Here is a 13,559-nt window from a genome sequence, read left to right on the forward strand (position 1 = left end):
AAAAAAAATTAAGACAAGAAACAGAATGAGGTCAAGGTCCCTTGCCATTTAATATAGACTGTTCCTACTAATGTTTATGCACTACTGTTCTAGCGGCCGTTATTGTAACGGGCTTAATGTCTAGTACAATCTAAAATTCTAAAATCTTTGGAATGTGGGAGTAAATTGAAGAACATGGAGTAAACGTGCTTTGATAAGGAGGAAGGAACATGCCAATGTATACTGATAAGCCGGAAACTGAAAACAAGTCTCTGGAACTGCAAGGCAGCAGTGCTAAGCACTGCACTGCTTCCATTCAAATCCAAATGGGTCAGATGACTGCAATGATCATCAGGTCTTTTAACCTTAATTTATACATTTAAAGACTATGTTTTGTCAATTTTGTTTAATTGTAAACTTGCCCTAATAATTGTTAGATTGAGTCCATTATAAAATAAGGAAATATTGTGAGTGGTCTCCCCTAGAATTTCTCGTATTTGAGGAGTTAACCGCAAGACAATGATTGTATTTTTATATTATGTATGTCAAAGAACCAAAACATCAAATCGAATTAATAATATATTGAACAATTATTTTAAAAGTAAATTTGAATAAATTGGACTCTGCAGCTGCATGAATAAAAGGTAAAGTACCACTTCCGGTTAGCAGAAATAGTCCAAAAGTTGATAGAAATCTATGTTTTGTACTTGTATGCAAAATTTGGTTGATCTAAGTGAAACCGTACTCAGGTTATCGTGTTTACATACACACACACACACAGACATTAATTCCAAAATGGTATTTTTGGACTCTGGGAGGTCTAAAAAGTCGAGATTTGTCAAAATCTCAAAGTGGAATTTTTGGAGGATTCCAATACCTTCCCAATACTTTTTCCAGTACCTTCATATACAAGAAAGTCAGGGAGGTCTAAAACATCGAGAGTCATCAAAATCTCGATATCAAATCTTTGGATGATTAGAATACTTTCCCTATACTTAGTATACGAGAAAGTAATAAAAATGGACATGCAGTACATAAAATTTTATGATAGTGTCAGATTCTCAAGTGGTGTTTGACTTCCCTAACACAAGGTAGTGTATAGTTATCTCTATTTTGAAATGAACACCAAGTAAGGTTTTTCATGTTGTGTGTGTGTGTTTTTTACCCCTGTGATGCATGTTGGAGAATGTAAGAGTTTATATCTGTCTACATGTACTCCAAGAGGTAGCAGTGTATGTGTACTTCACTGTACAAGTATATTACTGGGTTCTGTAGTGCAGAGCAAGGCTTATTACAGTACACTAAGGCAGCCCACAATTATTTGCTATTTTGGAACCTGTAAAAGTATAACCTGGGTACACATGTTTGAAAAACAGTGTCGGACTCCTCATTTCATGTTTATTGACCCATTCTATAGCATAAAGAGCAGAGAATGTGTTCATTAGACTTGAAACCTGAAAAGAAAGGTTAAGGTTGAAATCTGTATTCTTTAATTTTAATAAACGCGCAAAAGATTTGTTTTAGTTTTAACATTCCAAAGCATGGTTCTCTTTTTTTATTTTGGTAATCTTAGTTTAGGATTTGATATTTTCAGCTACTCACATACGGTAAACATGCATTTCCACTTACAAACCTACAAAGACAGTTGAGTTTTAGTTTGCCATTATGTGACATTGCAGATTCTTACTTGTAGTTGCCTTCACAGTACATAAAAATTAGCACCACTTAAAGGGAAGCAGAAACAGTGTATAAAGTGAAATAACGAGGCAGAAGGCAGCTGTAAAGGATGAGCAAAAAATGACATCACAAGAAATTTCTGTCCTTTTGGATTGCTGTACTAATTAATTGCATACTGACCCTTCTTTCTGTCGCCCCTAGAGGCCCAAGACTGTCACTCAGTGTGCATTTTGTCTTAGCTAATCAACTGAAAGTCGTGTCTTCTTGACTGAGGTTCATTAGTGATGATTGTAAAAATGAGCAGAGTGCAAAAAGCTTTGTGGGGAGAACAAAACTTATTTTTTTTTGGCTGCACATACAGTGGTGTGAAAAACTATTTGCCCCCTTCCTGATTTCTTATTCTTTTGCATGTTTGTCACACAAAATGTTTCTGATCATCAAACACATTTAACCATTAGTCAAATATAACACAAGTAAACACAAAATGCAGTTTTTAAATGATGGTTTTTATTATTTAGGGAGAAAAAAAATCCAAACCTACATGGCCCTGTGTGAAAAAGTAATTGCCCCCTTGTTAAAAAATAACCTAACTGTGGTGTATCACACCTGAGTTCAATTTCCGTAGCCACCCCAGGCCTGATTACTGCCACACCTGTTTCAATCAAGAAATCACTTAAATAGGAGCTGCCTGACACAGAGAAGTAGACCAAAAGCACCTCAAAAGCTAGAGATCATGCCAAGATCCAAAGAAATTCAGGAACAAATGAGAACAGAAGTAATTGAGATCTATCAGTCTGGTAAAGGTTATAAAGCCATTTCTAAAGCTTTGGGACTCCAGCGAACCACAGTGAGAGCCATTATCCACAAATGGCAAAAACATGGAACAGTGGTGAACCTTCCCAGGAGTGGCCGGCCGACCAAAATTACCCCAAGAGCGCAGAGACGACTCATCCGAGAGGTCACAAAAGACCCCAGGACAACGTCTAAAGAACTGCAGGCCTCACTTGCCTCAATTAAGGTCAGTGTTCACGACTCCACCATAAGAAAGAGACTGGGCAAAAACGGCCTGCATGGCAGATTTCCAAGACGCAAACCACTGTTAAGCAAAAAGAACATTAGGGCTCGTCTCAATTTTGCTAAGAAACATCTCAATGATTGCCAAGACTTTTGGGAAAATACCTTGTGGACTGATGAGTCAAAAGTTGAACTTTTTGGAAGGCAAATGTCCCGTTACATCTGGCGTAAAAGGAACACAGCATTTCAGAAAAAGAACATCATACCAACAGTAAAATATGGTGGTGGTAGTGTGATGGTCTGGGGTTGTTTTGCTGCTTCAGGACCTGGAAGGCTTGCTGTGATAGATGGAACCATGAATTCTACTGTCTACCAAAAAATCCTGAAGGAGAATGTCCGGCCATCTGTTCGTCAACTCAAGCTGAAGCGATCTTGGGTGCTGCAACAGGACAATGACCCAAAACACACCAGCAAATCCACCTCTGAATGGCTGAAGAAAAACAAAATGAAGATTTTGGAGTGGCCCAGTCAAAGTCCTGACCTGAATCCAATTGAGATGCTATGGCATGACCTTAAAAAGGCGGTTCATGCTAGAAAACCCTCAAATAAAGCTGAATTACAACAATTTTGCAAAGATGAGTGGGCCAAAATTCCTCCAGAGCGCTGTAAAAGACTCATTGCAAGTTATCGCAAACGCTTGATTGCAGTTATTGCTGCTAAGGGTGGCCCAACCAGTTATTAGGTTCAGGGGGCAATTACTTTTTCACACAGGGCCATGTAGGTTTGGATTTTTTTTTCTCCCTAAATAATAAAAACCACCATTTACAAACTGCATTTTGTGTTTACTTGTGTTATATTTGACTAATGGTTAAATGTGTTTGATGATCAGAAATATTTTGTGTGACAAACATGCAAAAGAATAAGAAATCAGGAAGGGGGCAAATAGTTTTTCACACCACTGTAGTTTTTGTATGATATGCACTCTCACAAAAAAACGCAGTAAGTGTATGCATCCAGTTGGTACCCATTTCTGGATTAATACTATCTACAGAGAAAATGGATGGTACGTGTCTACAAATAAAGTTTAATGATACTGATAGCTGACATGAAATACATCCTTGCTCATTGTTCATTTCTGGTTGAGAATGAAAGAACAATAGCTTGCCTTTTAGTCAGTGGAAAGTTGAAGGTGGAAATAGTAGCAGTTTTATTTTTTTTTATTTATTTATTTTTTTTAAGTACATAAAGATACATAAAGTCGGTCCTGTAAATGAAGAAATGGGATAAGCATAAAATACACACCACATCTTTCCAGTTATATGTGCTAAAGCAGGCATGTGCAACCTTGACAGGACTATGGGCCGGATTAGAAAGTAGAAAGATTACGCGGGCCGGAGTACTTCAGGATATATATGTATTTCTGAAAATCGAAAATGCAAGAAGGCCAAAAAAAAAACAACAAATATTTATTAATATATTATTTAATAAAAACTCTTTATTAATGCGACGATTGAGATTGCATGGTGGTCACAAGCTTATCAATATTAGGAGATATTGTGGACGTGGAAACTCGCAACGTGTTTTCTAGGTGCTCATCAGTAATTCGCGTCCTGGTTTTGGATTTTACGAAGTTCATCCTTGAAAAAAGTTGCTCGCATTTATAGGTGCTGCCAAATAGAGTCATTCTTTTCTGAGCAAAAGCTGTGAGCTTTGGAAACTTGTCACGTGGGAAATAGTTTTTATAAAAGTCAAGTAATTCAATATCATTGAATTTTGATTTCAGGACAAGGTTCTCTTGTAGTTCAGTTAATTCCATTTGCAATGAAAGTGGAGCTAGTTCGACATCAACATCAAATGGACAAGAGAAAATTTGCAAGTTTGCTTCTTGATTTTTAAAATCACGGAACCTAGTGTTGAATTCTCCACTCAATGAATTTAATTCATTCGCAAACGATTCACAATCAAAATCTTCGTGGTTCGCAAGTGTGGGAAAATGATAAGTATTGCCTTCCTTTAATTGGCTTTCCCAGAGTCGAAGCTTATTTTGAAATGATTTTATGTGTCCATAAAGCTCATGAATCATTTGTCCCTGAGTTTGTAATTTAGCATTAAGTTCATTTAGATGTGTTGTTAGGTCGACAAGAAATGCAAGATCACACAGCGAGGGTTTGTTTTCTAGCTCAGGAATAGGTTTTCCTTTCATGTCCATGAAAAGAGATACCTCATTTCTCAAATCATAAAAACGTTTCAACATTTTTCCCTTGCTAAGCCAACGCACTTCACAATAAAATGTAAGATCTTCATGATCAGAAAGAACATCAGCCAGAAATTCTTGAAATTGGCGGTGATTTAGCGCCCTGGATTTAATGAAGTTTATACATGCAGTTATTGTGCCCATCACATGTGCAAATTTAACTGATTTTGCACATAAGTTTTGCTGGTGTATAATGCAATGCAATACCGACAAATCTTCGGTACTGATTTTGTTACTTGATAATTCGGTTTTTATTTGGGCAACAACTCCGATGTTTGGTCCAATCATCGATGGAGCTCCATCGGTGGATATTCCGCATAACTTTTCCCACTTTAAATCAAATACAGTAAAAACAGTTTTTACTTCCTGGAAAATGTCTTCACCCCTTGTTGTATTCTTCATTGGTTGGAGAGCAAGCAATTCTTCCGTACAATTGAAGCTAGCATCAACTCCGCGAATAAATATAGCCAATTGAGCGGTATCGTTGGAGTCTGTACTCTCATCAAGAGCAATGGAAAATGCTTCAAAATTTGAAGCAATATTTTTAATGCTTAATTTTATGTCACTGGCCATTTCGTCGATTCGTCGGGTTATTGTCCAACGAGAAAGACTTATCTTTTCCATTTCATGGCTTTTCTCTGGACACAGAACATTCGTGACTGCAGTAAGGCATTCCTTGACAAACTCGCCTTCAGAATATGGTTTTGAGTGCTTCGCAATTTTTTCGCTAACAATAAAACTTGCACGAACAATATTGTCAGCTACATCAGTATGTTTGCGGAATAACATCTGTTGTGCCGATACACATTTTTTCAAATTTTGTATCTTATCTGTTCTTAGTTTACCTTTGTAACTGTTGTAATTAGCGTGTTTTGTATTGTAGTGTCTTTTTAAATTGTATTCCTTTAAAACTGAAATACTTTCCAAGCATATCAAACAAAGAGGTTTTTCTTTCTGCATTATAAAAAAATAATCGTCAGTCCATTTCTCTTGAAATGTACGACTCTCAGCGTCCACTTTTCTCTTCTTTGTTGAAGCCATCTTAATTAGGGTTTGATCAAAAATTCACAAGTATTTGAAAGTATTGAAATGTAGGCCGATATAGCGTGAAACTCGAAACAACATGCAGAAAGGTACAGCACTAGCAAAAACCATGAAAAGACTGCGCTATGCTACACACGACAGCAGAGCAGAGAGATGCAGCAGAGTCAACGACTACGTGACTACGAGCTCTTGCACACTTTAAACGTGCGACAGTTCCGGACGTGCCGTAAAAGAGGGGGAAGCACAATATAAAGTACAGTGGACCCTTGACTTACGAACTCAATTCGTTCGCGAGGGCTGGTTGTAACTCCAGTTGGTTGTAAGTCAAGACTATTTTTCCCATAAGAAATAATGGAAATACCCATAATGCGGTCCGAACCTCCCACTGCAACACTTACTTAACCTTTTCATAATAAAAAAAGGGTTGTATAATGTGCATAATTTACCAAAACACCAATAATTTTTCTAATGTACTAACCAAAAAGTAATAAAAAGTGCCTAGCCTACCAGAAACAACAATTTCATACTGTACTCACCATTTAATTTGACATCTTTGGGCTGCAGGAAGGGAGGAGGATGATAATGAAACTGAAGGCTTTTTAAAGGCTTTCTTTAACTTGCGCTCAGGCATTTGCAATCATTTCAATAGCTTCTTTTGCGTTAATTTTAATCTCCTCCTGCCTACAAGTTATTCTGACGAGAATTTTTCTCAGCATTTCCTTGCGATGATACAAGGAACTGTTTCTGAACTCTTCTGAGACCAACCCCACTCCCCACTCCCCACTCAATGGGAACGACATGCTGAAGTGCGTCCTGAAGCGCGATTGCCGCGACTGTGGAAGCTTGCTTGTCCATTGCCGGGCAGGGATATCACATGCATATCACCCATCGATATCTTTTCTGTTTGCTTTGGCTGAGAGACTCAGCACAGCTTTAAGCCGGCTGTTGCCCCAGCAACAGATAAACAGTCTTCCATACGGAGTTTGGACTTTGGCATGTCTTCTAGTTGGGGGAGGTCCCAAGAGAGTTTACAAACCTGACATTTTATTGAATGAGTGCCGCATTAATAGGAATGTTTCTGTTTGTTTACAATCGCGCAAGCGGATACACGTGACCGCATTCAGGTCGTAACGCAAGATGTTGGTCGTAAATCAAAATAAAAATTTTGGTCGTAAATCAAGTTGTTCGCATGTCAAGCCGGTCGTATATCAAGGGTCGACTGTACTTCAGAAAGCACTGGCCGCATCATACTATCAAAAATAATCCAACAGTACCACAAGAACAAACAGGCATCACCAAGAGGGTTAACGGGCCAGATTCAATGATATTTGGAAAAGTCGTTGCGGGCCGTATAAAATCAGTACGCGGGCCGGATTTGGCCCGTGGGCCGTAGGTTGCACATGCCTGTGCTAAAGAGTAGTAGTTGTCGCTTTTCAGAAACAGTTTCATCCCAAGAACTATAAACGCACTCAATCAGTCCATCAAGTGCTCCTTGTAGAACTGTTTGTACTTATAAGTACAATTACCCCACTGTAAACTTGCACTACAGTTATAATATTGCACAACTTGCGCCACTTTATAAAGCGCATATGATGATGATATCATTTTTAAGATGAAATGCAGCAAAATGTGTTGCATATAGTATACAGATAAAACTTTAACTTCATTTAAATAATCAGTATTGTTAATAATTAAACATGTGAGGACACGGTGCCGCAGCGCTAGCTAGTTCACGGATAGTTCCTGCCTTGCGCTGTATTATTGCTGGTGCCAACGTGACACTGGAAGGATAGACGGATAGAATAATTAAACATGTACTACGAAGATATTTCAATGTTCCTTAAAAGTTTTGAAGAATCGGCGTTCTAAGCTTACAGATGGCTTAACGTCTATTACAGAGCTGATTGTGTGGCGATTGCGTATTTGGAGAAAGAAAAGTAAGGACAGGAATTGGAGGTTAGTACGTTTGAAAGAGACAGTACTTCTGTAATAAATTATTTCATCGAAGGTCGCGCATGGCGCAGCAAGCCTCTTGTGTGAGATATGAACAATCACTGCGCCACCGTGTTCCCATGTTTAATAACATGCTTTTATTCCTATCATCATGAAAAAGATATCACGTATACATCTCAGTATTTTAATTATTCAGAGAGCTGTAATATCACGAATGTAATGGATTCTGTGTCCTGTCAGAGAAAGAGAAAGAACGGAAGCACGTAGTGATTCACACACACAGAGCACATAGAAGATCAAACACAGAACAAAGCATTTAACGTCCTACTTTAGTTACGATGGGATTTGAGAAACTAGTAAAATAAACGATTTTAAGATGAAGTTTATGATGTTCTACTTTAATGACAAAATAAACTACGTGATTAAAGTGGAAATTTTGAGAATAAAGTTGACTTTTCGTGCTTTTTTCCCACTGTGTGCCTATTTTTTTTTTCTCTGTACCCTAATAAGCTTTCATATGACACTCAGACGGTCTGCTACGAGTCGCTTTTACACGCCGACTTTGATATGTGACAACTTCTTTCTTTATTTCGGGCACTGTGCGACTTTGTGAACTTGAGCTTTCAAGTTTCTCTGACACTATGTCACTTGATCAACTTTCTTTTGTTGATTATACCACTGTTTAAACCAACAAATAGTATGTTTTTCCTTTGCCTCCACTTGGTATTCGCTGAAATTCTTATATAGTTCTTATATGTAGTGGAAGAACGTGAAAGTTTGCGTACGCACAGATTCTTGCATCTGGATTTTTCTGTGCATACACACATTCCCGCTTTTGTGCTTACACCATGCTATAGTGTGAGTTCAATGCACAGCGTTATACATGAGGTCCCAGATGAACAGGAATATGTAAAGTGAGGTTAAAGTCAAGAAACATAATTCGTTAAAATGGACTGAAGCCAGTTTTTCCTTGTGCAGATGTAACTTCATGCAAAAGTCTAAAATGCTGTAAATCATGATTAATGCTACAGCTATGATGTTGTTAGAATGCATCACAAGCCATTAGGAAGTAGGTAATTTCTCACTTTATCACTAATCTTTCCCTCATAATAGCTGGCAGCTTTGGGGTCTAGCGAAAAACCTGGATGGTGTAACTGTCTAGCTCGTATTTATAATTACTGAAATTGTCATGTTTATGAAATTAATTACATTTTAGCTAAAAGTGAGTAAGTCTACATTTATTTCAAGGTTCAATGAAAAGAGAAATAGGAATCTGTTTAGGATTATCAGAAATGGTAGAAAAAAGAACTGAAGTAGTTTCACTGGAGGCCATTTACTGCATGTTCTAAATTCAAACAGGTTTCTGTTCCCTTCACCTCAATTCAGCATAGATCTCCACATTCTTCGTGACAGATTATTTATTTTTTTTTACATATTTTGTGAATGAACTGTACTGGTTATGTAAATATAGCACACCTTCTAAAAAATCTATTTTCCGCATAATATCAGTTTGAATGCACTTTGTATTGTCTGTTTTACTGGAATAACCCTCTGGGTAAAAAAAAATTTAAATATATAACGTGTTCTCTCCATCTGGGGGAACATGGTGATCCTATTACAACATATACTATACTTTCTAAATTATTATTCTGTGCTAGTAAATTAGAGTTGCCAGAGGTGGCTGAATTATATTGTGTACGCTCAGTTTTACAATACATTTAGCAAAAAAACTGAATCTGAAGTTGTTTTTTATCATCAAATGAATTGGAATAAGCTCATAAAAGTCTGAAATGAAAACATTATATGCTGGCAAATGTCTGAAAAATACTAATGAAAAAGTAAAGATTATTCCTAAAATGAAGAAGTAAAAAAAATGTTAGAGATACACAGGTTCTGCTGTAAAGGCTTCCCAGCTAATATGTTATGTCTCTACCTGCCCTTTCTTTTTTTGAGTGTAAGAATAGCCTTTACCTTTTTTCTTTGGCAGATAACATGCTAATGCAGCCCATAGTTATGAAATGCCAGAGGTAACACTATTTGTGCATTAAGTGCTATTTAGATCTTATTTATTCATCAATATTTACATTCTATTATAGTAGTAATAGTAAATTGTAAAAATAGTGCTAGAAATCGTAATAACCAATAACGTGTTCAACATTACAGACCCTGTGATAAATGGAGCATATTAGTTTCAGAATCACAGTATGAGAGCATATTTTCTGCCACTGTTATATATAAAACAGAATTCAAAGGTTTGTCTGTCATCAGTATCTGTTAGTAAAAGCTGAGTTTATGTTTGTTGATCAAAATAAGCAGTGATCGTGACAAAGCTCATAGTCTGATCACCAAGGTAATCAAGTTAGGTGCCTTTCCAAAAGGTAAGCTTGACTCTTATGGACTGATCTCTCAGATTTCTTCTGTTATATTTTCAGACAATTCTGTAGACTGAAATACCCGTCTCTTAATCTGATCTGCTAAGCAATCAAACACTGGCAATGAACTGGACATGTGTCCACATGCTTCTTTACAAAGCTAGATCTCAGGATCCTGAGGTCCAAGAAAAATTTGGCTGGATCACAGCTTCTTTTGGATACTGGGAACAAGTCCATAGTGATAGAGATATTCTAACAATCTTGGGTTTCTCTTTGTAAACTATTGACGTGTGGTAGAAATCCATGCAATGTAATATTACTTAAATGTGTAGCTTTACATGCATTACATTTCACATTCACATATTGCTTCAAATAAAATGATGCTGAACTGAGTATTAAAGGCAGAACAAAACCACTTCCTATGAAAAGTTTTTAGATTAAAAAGTAACTTTTAGTTTTGAATATTGTATCCTTGATATAGAGATGTGGATGCCTAAATTCCATTGTAGTTTTCCATCATTACCTTTTTAGGTAATTTGAAAGTAAGAAATGAACAAATATTATATAATATGAGATCCTGATGTGGAAACCATATTCAGCTGAAACACTTTTACAGTTTAATTATAAAAAAAGAGGTTGTAATACAGTTATGTATTTTGCCAATATGTTTTAATTTCTAATTAAAATCTTGTGTTTCTGCAGGTGACTGAATTGAATGAAGCTCTTTCAAATGAAGAAAGGAATCTTTTGTCAGTAGCCTACAAGAATGTAGTTGGTGCTAGGCGGTCTTCTTGGAGAGTCATTAGCAGCATTGAGCAGAAGACATCTGCAGATGGCAATGAGAAGAAAATTGAAATGGTACGTGCCTATCGTGAGAAGATTGAAAAGGAACTGGAAGCAGTGTGCCAGGATGTCTTGAACCTCCTAGACAACTATTTGATCAAGAACTGCAGTGAGACACAATATGAGAGCAAGGTTTTCTACTTGAAGATGAAGGGTGACTATTATCGCTATCTTGCTGAAGTGGCCACAGGAGAGAAGCGGGCAACAGTGGTGGAATCCTCCAAGAAGGCCTATAGTGAAGCCCATGATATCAGCAGAGAGCACATGCAGCCTACACATCCTATCCGACTTGGGCTAGCATTGAATTACTCAGTTTTCTACTATGAGATCCAGAATGCACCTGATCAGGCGTGCCATCTTGCTAAAACCGCATTTGATGATGCCATTGCAGAGCTGGATACCCTAAATGAGGATTCTTATAAGGACTCCACCCTAATCATGCAGCTTCTTCGTGACAACTTAACACTCTGGACAAGCGATCAACAGGATGATGATGGCGGGGACGGCAACAATTAAGCCAGAGGACTTGGCAGCTGCAGCCAACGCTACAACCGCAATCTTTATTTTTCCACGATAAAAAGGGGGGAAGACTTCCAGTAGTACCTTCTTATTGATTGCCTCTTCAACATTTGCCAAAACACCACTAGTGGAAAGTCAGAGTGGCTGTTGCTGGGTTCAAATGGCAGCCTCGCACTGGCATATGGACTGTTCTGTAGTACAAAAACAGGTGGAGCTGCTTATTTAACTTATTTAAAGTAAATAGATAGAAGTAAATTAATGAAAGATAGAACAAAATGTAAAACTTGAATGTGAACACCTCAAATAAAAAAAAAAAAGCTCACAAATGATGGTTCCAGTAAGCATACAGGAGGGTTGAATAGTCCACAATTTTCTTATAGCTTTTAATAGTGAACTTGCAGTTTCAGTCGGGGAGGGTGAAGGTAAGGTCATTTTCGTTCACTTAATAGACTCCTGAAAATGTGTGATCTAGGCACTTGGTGAACAGAAAGAAATTTAAAATGACTAGTTTCTGCACTCACCCTTTTAACTGTTTCTGATTATTTACTGGAACCATATCTCTTTGGGTTACGGCTTCTATAAAGACAGAGTATAAATGTGTAATATGAGAAATGATCTTACAGCAGCTTCGAGGTAATTTTTATTTCAGTTTTTGTTTTGTTTTTGCTTTTATTTTTTAAGAGATGCACTTGCCTATGATTATATTTCTCCAGTGTAAAAATGATTACTGCTCCATTACTCAGTGACATCATATAGTGCATGCTGGTGACGTATTTAAAGACAATAGCTTGGATTTATTAACTTATAATGTAGATGTTATGTATTCCTGAGAAAAAAGAAATAACTAGTGTTCAGACTGAATTTTTTTCTTTTTTATTTTTGTTTATTTTTATTTATTTTTATTTTTAAAATTTGCTAAAGTGCGCTATACCAAACAGTGATCGTTAACAATTAATTGATCTGTTATGGACGTTGCTCTAGTGACATGCAATTCTATATTTGATTTATTAAAGATAAAAGAATAAAAAAAAACACCAGTTTTAGCTTAATCTTAATGTCTGGTGTTTGTCATGGTGAAATTATTCTAATTATCACGGTGTAAATGATTTCTATGTTGTTCTTAGAATTAATTTTTTTTGTTTGTGATTTTTTTGTCATGTTATGCAGTGAACTATTTAAGGTTTGAACAGTGATTAATTTTTCAGAATCAGTGTTTCTGTAAGGAATTATTTCACACACGGACCATTTCCTAACCGTTCCTTCAATGATGGAGTATCTTGAATGTGTCTTTATGTAGCGATCGCACAAGAGCAAAATAAACTTACAGTTCTGTTCTACTGCACCACATTATGATTGTTTTGGTGACTTTTACATGACCCTCAAATTGCCTTACTTGTGCTTGTTAATGTTGATGAACGGTGTCTCACCAAATATCCAAAATATAAACACTCTGGGAGAGAGTTTCTCATTTTTTACGAAGGTTAACAAAGCCGTAGAATCAACTAACATAAACCTGTTGGTTCTGCATGTTTTGAATCCAGTCTTATGTGGACTTTAGTACTGAAAATGGTTTCAAAGGGGAGTATGAAATATTAAGCTTGTAGACATGCAAGAAAACATTTTTAAGCCAATTAGCTTAGTATAACTTTATCAGTTCTCATCCTGACAGGGTTCATGAAACAGTGTTTAAGTGATATTCTGTACTATACATCTAAATACTTTGTTTCATATTTGTACGCTACTCTGTGAGGGGAAAAAATAATTTTTAACGTTCATATTAAGTCTGCTTCAACCTACAAATCGTCAGGTTCTTCTTAGACACTGTAAAGCAGAAACAAAAGTGTTTTGGTGTTAATTCTGATTGAAGACTTGTTAGAAAAATTTAAAAAAGAAGAGAGAGAAAA

At 36.7% G+C, this 13,559-nt stretch overlaps 1 protein-coding gene across 1 annotated transcript in view; it reads left to right on the top strand.

Moving 5' to 3' along the window:
* Positions 1-13,002, top strand: part of ywhag1 (3-monooxygenase/tryptophan 5-monooxygenase activation protein, gamma polypeptide 1) — a 49,767-nt gene extending 36,765 nt beyond the window's left edge. The window contains exon 2 of the mRNA XM_028806998.2: positions 10,996-13,002. Within this exon, the coding sequence (XP_028662831.1) occupies positions 10,996-11,652 (657 nt within the window). The 3' untranslated portion in view covers positions 11,653-13,002. The remainder of the gene's footprint in view (positions 1-10,995) is intronic.
* Positions 13,003-13,559: the final 557 nt, after the last annotated feature.

This window comes from Erpetoichthys calabaricus, chromosome 8 (genome assembly GCF_900747795.2).
Source record: "Erpetoichthys calabaricus chromosome 8, fErpCal1.3, whole genome shotgun sequence".
NCBI lineage: Eukaryota > Metazoa > Chordata > Cladistia > Polypteriformes > Polypteridae > Erpetoichthys > Erpetoichthys calabaricus.